At 37.0% G+C, this 9,585-nt stretch overlaps 1 protein-coding gene across 1 annotated transcript; it reads right to left on the bottom strand.

Moving 5' to 3' along the window:
* Positions 1-3,756: 3,756 nt before the first annotated feature.
* Positions 3,757-5,515, bottom strand: LOC113749814 (purine permease 1-like). Its single transcript, XM_027293679.1, has 2 exons — positions 4,468-5,515; positions 3,757-4,360 (listed from the first exon to the last, which is right to left on the bottom strand). Exons 1-2 carry the CDS (start codon positions 5,212-5,214, stop codon positions 4,028-4,030), a joined length of 1,080 nt encoding a protein of 359 aa, XP_027149480.1. The 5' UTR covers positions 5,215-5,515; the 3' UTR covers positions 3,757-4,027.
* Positions 5,516-9,585: the final 4,070 nt, after the last annotated feature.

The raw sequence follows: 9,585 nt of genomic DNA, 5'->3' as shown, positions 1-9,585 counted from the left end.
CCTCTACTTTTTAAAAACGAAGAGAAGCAAACTTGTATTATTTGCATTTTGGCAGTCTTAGTAGAATTGGCAGCTGATGAAATTCAATTAAAATCGTATAGTTAATGCGGCCAATCAAATCAAGGCTGCTCCTCGATTCAAGTGTCAGACCAAATTTCTAGTTCAATAAACAACAGCTGAAGAGGATAAGAAGATTTCTGGACTCAAAATCAGCAGAAATGGACCTAGACTAACTCACTTATTTTTTGCAGATGACTCATTAATTTTCTGTAAAGCAGACACCAACCAAGCTGAGGAGCTGAAGAGGATACTGGTGACATATGAAACGAGCTCTGGACAGTCGATCAATATGGAGAAGTCCTCTATTTTCTTCAGCAAAAATATGGAGCAGGACAAAAAGCTGGAAATATGCTGCAAGCTGGGGAATATCCAGATGGTCAGCCAAGGCAAATACCTGGGGCTGCCTATGGTGATAACGAGGACTAAGGACCAAATCTTTGGATTCATCCGAGATAACATTCAAAAGAAGTTTGGAAGCTGGAAACAGAAATTGCTGAATCAAGCAGGGAAGGAGATCTTGTTAAAAGCAGTGACTCTAGCAATGCCAACCTATGCTATGTCATGCTTTAAACTACCTCTGAAACTGTGTAAAGAGATCAGTGCACTAATGGCAAGCTACTGGTGGGGAGATTCTGATGGAAGGATAAGATGCATCTTTGCTCCTGGAAGAGAATGTCCCAAAACAAGAACCAGGGAGGACTTGGGTTCAAAGACCTGGTCAATTTTAACAGAGCATTACTTGGTAAGCAGATTTGGAGGTTGCTTGTAAATCCAAACTTGCTTATCTGAAAGGTTATGAAAGCAAAATACTACCCTACAGGATCCATCTTCAATTGCAAGTGCCCACAGAATGCTTCATGGATCTGGCAGAGCCTAATGGGAGCTAAACAGTTGGTGGAGGAGGGCACCTGGAGGAAAGTTGGAAATGGTTGCAGTACAGATATCTGGGAGGACAAGTGGATTGTTGGGAGCAAGAAAGGAAGGCCCTCAACACCCAAACCTCCAGAATGCAAAGTGCAGAGAGTTCAAGACTTAATCATTCAAAAGAGGTGGAATAGAGTGGAAGTGTTCAGAACTTTTAATAGTGAGGATGCTGAAAGAATCCTAAATATTCCTATAAGCTTAGCAGGAAAGGAGGACCGTAATTTCTGGATGCACTCTCCTACGGGACAGTACACAGTGAGCACAGGTTACAAGGTACTAATGAAAGAGAAGGTGACACAAGAAAGGATCGGATATAAGGGTGTGGGTTCTAGTACACAGAATGCAGCAAAACAGATGTGGTCCTGCCTATGGAAACTTAACATCAAACAGAAACTAAAGACCTTCATGTGGAAATGCATCAATAATGCACTCCCAGTCAAGGAAGTAATCTTTAGTAGGTCGAAGAAAGGAGATCCCATCTGTAAAGCATGTGGTGAAGGGGAAGAGACGGTGGAACATGTGCTGCTGAACTGCAGACAGGCTAAGCAGGTTTGGCAGATTGCTCCAATACAATGGGGGGGTGCGAAAGACAAACAAGGCTGTTTTAAGGCCTGGTGGACTGAAATTACAGGAGCTAAATCGAGACGGGATGGTGAAGAACACCTTGCTCTAACAGTTAACATCTTGTGGCAAGTATGGAAAAGCAGAAATGAATGGGAATTCAACAACAAACAAAGGCATGCAATGGCAACTATTCAGAAAGCTCAAGAGGAATGGATGGAGTTCAGCGAAGCCTACAAACAGCAGGAGCAAGAGAGCACAGCAGAAACAGCTACTTACCAAATGCAAAGGATAGAAGCAGAGAATGCAGAGGTGATCCAAGTCAAGGTTGCGGCACTGAGCGAATTAAACAGCAAAAAGGTTGGCATAGGTGTGACTGCTATGACTGAAGGAAATGTTATTGTTGCAGCTTGGGCGATTCATGAAAGAAGCTACAATTGTCCACAATTGGACGAGGCCGAGGCTATCAAGATAGCTATGTGTAAATTGGCTGTCAAAGGCTGGAGGAAAGTCAACATCCAGAGCTGCAACAAACACCTACATCAGCAAATTAGTGCAGGGAGTGCATCAAATATCAAGTTGCATACTCTAGTTGAGGATATTCTTAGTTTGAGGGTTTTGTTTCAAATGTGCTCCTTTGGTATCTTATCTAAAAATGATAATCATGTTAGTACTACAGTTGGGGAGTATGCCTTAGGCATCTTACATGATGAGGAATGGATCAATCCTCTGTGCTATTGAGCACTTTTGTATAGAATTAGGGGCCTTTGCTCCAAGTGTAAAGATTAATTGAAGTTTAATATATGATTAATATCGTTTCGGAAAAAAAAAAAAAAAAAAACAACAGCTGAAGTTCTACGTCTGCCCAAAAGAAAATCACAAAAGTTGTAAACTTGGACTGATAGGCAATTCAGCCTTAAGTTTACACTGATACTAGAAGATTCTCATATATATATGGCTTTCTATACAAGTACTTCAAGAAGATTAAACTACAAACTGAAAGACCTAACAAGTTACCAAATTTTGAAGCTCAGGATAAAGGTTATTTGTTCCAACAAAAATTTCCTTGAGTTCTGACATGCAATTTTTGCAGCTAAAGGCTTGAAGCCTCAAACTTTCTGTGATTTGAAGATGGGTGATGAGGGAGGACTGATGACTAAAATTGAACTTAATGCTGGGACAGGGAGGGAAGAAAAAGGGATAAAGGCATGACCCACTGAAGAACCACGCCTTCAGTTTTCTTGAACTTAATATTCTAGTCCTTGATAAATTTTGAGTTCTCTGCTTCCTGAAATCATCATTGTCAAATTATGCAATGTGGAAGGAAATTTCATAGGAATAGTTTCAAGACTAACTGGTTTTTGGATTTTTATTAATTTCACCTGGTTTGCCAATCATGTGATGGTCTGCTCCATTAACCCAAAAGCTATTTGTGTGTAAAACCCAAGTATATTCCATAGCAGATAAGGCTTGCTGAAGATTTGATGTGATAGTCTGCTCCAGTATCCCAAAAACTGATAGTTAAACTTGGTGGAAACCAATAACATGTATGTGAGAAAATCATCATGTTCCACCAAGAACATATATGTGAGAAAATCATGCACCAAAGACCATTCAGATAGCACTATGTTGTGTGCGCCCATTTTGTTATAAGAGCTTTTACCGTGAGATTCTTGGCAAACCAATGATATAATCCTTAGCCTGTTGATGAACTAAGCTATTGGATATTTGGGTCGCACTACTTCTGAGTTCTAAAGATAGAAACAATGGATCACACATGCAGAATAATTCCATCTCTTTACATTCATTACATGATTCAATTCTATTTGACTTTAGAGTTGAGTGGTTTCTGAGCAAACGATACGAAGGTGCTGCATATGACAAATAAAGTTTTCACATGTAATTTGCTAATCACGCCTAATTTGCATGTGGTGCACTCTGAAAGTGCAGGTCTTCAATATATAGTTTTTAGGAATTTCTCCGGTGTATTCTTACGAATCTGCGGCAAAAGAAAGTATTACTCCCAAATTGAGTTGACATATTGTTAGCTTTTGCATTGACGGTTGGCTCCATCGAGGCATCGACCTAAAATTTGATATAGTCTTTCGTGAAGACAACATGTCAAGAATCCTTCTTCGAGGGGGAGGGAAGCCGGATGAGATGCTTATGCAGAGTTGCAGACAAGACACGAAATGGTACTTGCATATCTTAAGAGAGCATTCGTTGGAGATTCTTGAGAATAGAAGATGGTGCCTATTGGCTAAACCAAGCCATTTGGTTGTACCACAATCAAATAAAAAAAATTTCCACTTCAGTTTGTCGTAATGGTGGCACTAATACTTCTAAATTCTAAAGATAGGTACAAAATTCAAGTGGCAGAACCTTTGCATCTATCCACATTGGCTGCCGATTCTAGTCTGAGAAACTTGAGTTTCTTCTGTTTTTTAATTATCTTTTGAGCCAAAAAAGTTTCATGAAGAATTCAAACTTCCTCATGCTCTGGCTCATGTTTAACGTCTGGCTGCTTCTGGTTTACTTTGTATTCTCCATAAAAGTAAGAGGCAAAACCCCAAAGGCACATCGCCAAGGCCATCCCTTTTTCGCCACTGAAGCTTTCCGCTAAGCAAAAAATAGCAAATATCTGTTGGACTGGTACTAAAAGAGAAGTCACAATTCCCCCAAAGAGGGATGAAGAGCTGAAAATAACCCCAGTGCTCCCTATCATCATACACTGCAATGCAATCCCAGCCATTACCAGTATCATGTAGTACTTCATTGGTCCAAGTTCAAATTCTGCAGCCTCTTGTGGAATTGCCTGCATCATCAGTAGAATGAGATCAGTTTAAGATGCTGAAAGAGTTAATTATAGCCAGTCAAATCACTCAAAAAAGAAACGTATTAATTTTTCTGTCTGAGTAGTACCTGAAAATCCTTGTTGATTATCATGGGGATGGTACAGAACAGGGTGGCAAACATCGACACAAGGAACTGAACTTGCAAGAAGAGGTCGAACGTGACGGTAACTTCAGCCTTCTTCTGTGCGTATTCGAATGCTGGCATTATAAATCCATGAAGAGCAGCAGCACCAAGGGTCATGAAAAATCCCAGCGTGTAATTGGCATGTGATTCGCCACTGGGACGATCCCCGTTCATGTGCAGTCCCAAAATAGCCGATCCAAAGGTCATTAGAACCACAGCATTGATTGAATAGTGAGTGAATTTGTGCTTAACTACAAAGTAGGCGAAAATTGCCGTGAAGGCAAGTTGGCTCGAGCCCAGAAGGGAAGAAACCGAAACGGGGAGGTAAGACATGCCAAAGGTGTACAAGTAGCTATCTATGCCCAGAAGAAATCCCAAGAAGGCACTAGCGGCGACAAGTCTAGGAGGGACCAAAAACTTTGGAGACGAAGCGTTGGATCGATTTTTAAAATATGAGATGCTAATTGGGAGGATAAGTAAGGGAAAACCAGCAGTGAGTAACCAAGCAGTGAGCCATTTTCTTTTCCCTCCATGCAAGAAGTAAATTCTCACAAGCAATGGACCACCAACTTGGCCAATGGTCAATAAGATGCAGTTGAAGAGAACCATCAGAGTCTTCATGGATATGCAAATCTTGAACTTATTAAGCATGTTGTGCTTTCCACCTTGAATTGCAGCCTCCATGTCCATGCTTCTGATAAATTTGTCTGGCCACAGCCCAGTAGTGAGCAAGTAGCAAACTAGCAGTATCTACAAATTAAATGCAAGAGTTCTCTGTTTGTTGGTTTCTTTGTAGCACGATATTATCAAAATGTCACAAAAAAAAAAAAGAAAAAGAAGAGGATAAAGCAAGATTTGGGAGTTTAGGCTAACTTTATACAAAGAAGGAACTGGCAAATAATATTGCAGATTGATGCTCGAAGCACCTAAGCAAAAGAATTGTTGAATATTGAATAATGGAAGTCCTACTAGGCTGGGCTTGTATGACTGATCTCGTGGTCTGCAATCTGACTCAAAGCCGCTGCATTTGGTCTCTATTTATAGTATGCTGGCTGCTTTCGAAATGAAAGGGGCGCACATTTGATGCGGCAGCAGCATGACGTTGTCGTTTGACTCGATTGCATGGCACGACACTCGTATCCGAAAACGTTAAACATGAGTCGCTCATAAATAGCACATTCTTTTTAGCCTCTTTCCGGGTAGTTCCTCTTCTCAAAATAAATACGCTATTTTCTGATAAGATTGCAAGAAACCAACCATAGGGTAGGGAAAATAATACATAAATACCTTGCACTGAGCAAACTAACTTACAGATGATGGAAACAGCAACTCAATCGCACTACAAATTGATGAGCAAGAAGAAACTGACATATAGTGAGATTTGAATCTCAGTTTCACCACAAAACAAATATTTTAAATTTGTTTTCTGGTCTGTGTTAAACGTTTTAACTATCCTGGAGTATTATTTGAAATAATTACTGTAGTATTTTTTATGATGCGATGTATGTGAGATAAAAATATGGGTTCGAAAATGTATTTATGATACAAGCAAAATATTATTTAAAAAAATGAGATATCCAAACGCACCCATATTATATAGTGACTTAACCATATGTTTGACACTTATTTATTAAACGAGTAAGTTTTTTTTTATACATTATTAGTGTATAATTTTTTTTATATTAACAGATTTAGATTATATCACATAATATAAATTTAAATTTGAAATTTAAATCATACATATTTGACATACATCTATAGCTGTTAGTGTAAATAAAAATACTACACTTTTCCTGTCAGTGCATAAAAGGTTAATTCTTATTAAATAGATCTGGGTTTTAAACTCTGCTAAATTAATCTCGTACCTTAGTGTCAAGTTATAATCTGTGATTGGGACCAAAAAGCGAGTTTATTTTATCTTCAAGGATACTTCCTAAATTCAACGTTGTACTTGTATTAATTACGTATGTACCGCGTGGACTAAATTTGGAATGTTCAAACAACTGCACACCACACACTAAACTGCACATGTTCATCGTTTTTTTAAATGAGAAAGTGTGTTTGTATTGTAAATTTATCTCAAATAATATTTCACTTGTATCATAAACACATTTTTCAATTCATCTTTTTATATTTTCAACTATTTTTTATCTCACACATATCACATCACAAAAAGTGCTACAGTAATTATTTCAAATAATACACTCTATCCAAACACACTCTTCTCAAGTAAACTGATAAGATACCATTTGAAATGTACTTTTTTTCCGAAACTTTTATAGAAAATGAACTATGACAATGTGAAGTATATGAAATAAAAAAATGTAATTAGAAAATATGTTACAAAAATATTCTATAAATTTTTCTACGAAAACTTACAACCCAAACTCAACTGCTAATTTCATAATGTTTTAAATTAACTAAGCTATGTGTTTAATCTCTCGATTCTAACCATTTTCTCCTTTCATCCTCCCTAGGGTTTAGTCTATGCACTCTCTTATTGTTTAGACACTTATCCAATCATTTAAAATCTCATGCATGAAATGATAAGATGAATTTATATAGTTGCATATAACTTTTGACATGTCAGAGTTGAATCTAAAATCTCAGAGGTAAAAAGAGTTGATTGGGCTTCGATTCTCCAAAATTATAATGGATAATTACGAGTACTTTATATTTATCCACTGCAATTGTTACTTATTAATTCTTGAAGTTCAGAAACTTGAGTTCATTTTATTTCAAATATCTGCCCATAAATTAACCAAAAAAACTCGTAAGAGGCTAATAATGCATATAAAAGGCGAAGATCTCTCTATATGATTTAGATGATCGGAGTACAACGTGCAATTAAAAAAAAAAAGTTCAGATAGATCTGCCAATTTCTTAATTTAAAAAATAAAGGTTTCTTCTTCTTCTTTTTTTTTTAAATGGTACCAAAAAATAGATGTGTGAAAAGTTCACAAATTAGAAAATGCCCAACAACCATTATCATTAAACAATGATGGGACTTGTTTTAGCTAAGGACAAATTAAACGAAAAACAACGTGGGAACAAGGCAGACCAATTTCAATTCTTTGGAAGAACAAATTTGACCATCATGTTAGCCTAAAAAACCAAAAAATAAAATAAAAAATGACCGCGTTCTATTATCATCCTAGAGCGTGATGGAAACTGCTTCTTCCTTTGCTTTGCACTCCCTCCGTCCCAATTTATTTGTCGTATTTCGGAAATTCAACTTTTTTTAAATAGTGATTTGATTGTAATATTTGTGTTTATCTTTCCATACTTACCTTCACAAATTCAAATTTTGATTTGAATAAAAATATATGTGTGATTAAATGAAAGGATTATATTGAAAAAAGAGATTAAAAGAAGTTCTGACTTTCATAAATATTTTGAGACATTCCAAAATAAAAAACGCGACCCTTTTGATGAGATTTTTTTGGCAAGCCACATGAATGGTCCCAGCCTCAATTTCCTTCCCCTTTCTTGCCAGGAGGCAGGATGTTATGCCGCCAAGATAGTCGACCCCAAGTTGCACTTCGGTAGACTTAACAACCCAAGTTTAATGTAAATTCGTTGGATTTAAGTACTGTGTCCACACTTTTCAAAAAAAAAAAAAAATGGATTTCTTGAATGAATACAGTTTCAAATAGACCTGTCAAGGAGGAGAAAAAAAAAAAAGACCTGTCAAGAAGTCGAGAGGATAGATGTGCAATTCCAATTTCCACCACAAGCTTGCTTGATAGGGAAGTGCATCCGCACCCAACCAAATAAAAAGGTCAAGTATTTTGGTACTAGGAAAAAAAAAAAAATTTTCTGCAACGCTACATCCCTGCGCATTATTGTTTCAATGACATAAACATCAATAATTTACATTTTTCTAACAATTTAATTTAACTATCAAAATTGCCTCAAGGCATAGTTAATGGGCATTTGGCATCATTCTATGGAAACATCTAAACTATTGAATATAAAGTCTAAATTTTTTTAAATAAAAAGCCCTTCAATATTGTTTAAAGATGTTAAACTCCATCCAAAGAATAGCGAACAAGCCCAAAAAACAATAGAGACAATTCTAAACAACAAAAGTAAGTACTTTACAAATGAAGGACAATTAAACAGCCCATACTCGTATGAGATTCATAAATTCACCACTATTTAAAAATTTACTCCACTATTAGTGGCTAGTACTAACAATTTAAGACTGATTAAAGAGTACGAAAAACTGAGCGAATTAAAGAGAGAAAGTATGAAAAAAAAAAAGTTACGGGTGGATACTTTTTTTTTTTTGTCAATTCAGGAAGTATCAGAGCTTTGCCAAACTAATCTCCCTGGACCTAGAGTATCCCGTCCCCCAAGAGCACCCAGGCGATATGTGAAGCCAGACTCGAACCGCGCCCCACGAGGAATACTCCCGAGGATTCACTGGCTGAGCTGACCCCGAGGGGCTAGTTACCGATGGATACATGGAGGGGTAATTTCAAAGATGTTTGGTCTGCACAAATCACGGATGCATGTTACAAATTTTTGATGGCCATTTTATGAATTTCGACGAGAATTTTGGTAGAATTTGTTTTATCTGTTTCGTGAGAAGTTAGACACGATGCCTTTTTGCTACTATGTGCTACGTAACTGTGTATGAGAGAGTCTTTCCCTTTTTTTTTTTTCTTTTTTCTTTTTTGAAACATAATAATAATGTATGAGAAAGTCTTTCAAGATGAGGGATTCAGATTCAGTAGTACTTTCTATGCTAGCTGACTGGATCAATTATTTTACTTTCCCATAGAAAGGAAAAAGCAAACAACAATTATGCCTTGTTTTGGTTAAAGAGTACCTTGACCTGCTTGATATCAAAAGTTAGGGAATTGGACGCGTCACAAAACCGGCAAAATCAAAGATGAGGCCCTTTTGCCTTTTAGCCCTTGTGTTTTATGAATCTTCATTTTACGTGTATAAGATTTGAATTGACATATCCATCATCCCTTCAACTTTTATAGACAAGCGTAGCGTAATATACTGTTAAAAGCTTCCTATGATCTTTCCTCATTTGTAATGAAC

This window comes from Coffea eugenioides, chromosome 10 (genome assembly GCF_003713205.1).
Source record: "Coffea eugenioides isolate CCC68of chromosome 10, Ceug_1.0, whole genome shotgun sequence".
NCBI lineage: Eukaryota > Viridiplantae > Streptophyta > Magnoliopsida > Gentianales > Rubiaceae > Coffea > Coffea eugenioides.
The sequence above is the reverse complement of the archived record's forward strand: the minus strand, read 5'-3'. Positions and strand labels throughout refer to the sequence as shown.

Bases quoted from the DNA above. Each gene is read 5' to 3' on its own strand.
- LOC113749814 (XM_027293679.1), bottom strand. From the start codon at position 5,214: ATGGACATGGAGGCTGCAATTCAAGGTGGAAAGCACAACATGCTTAAT. The intron at 4,361-4,467 runs GTACTACTCAGA...CTGATGATGCAG, and splicing joins TAATCAACAAGGATTTTCAG to GCAATTCCACAAGAGGCTGC.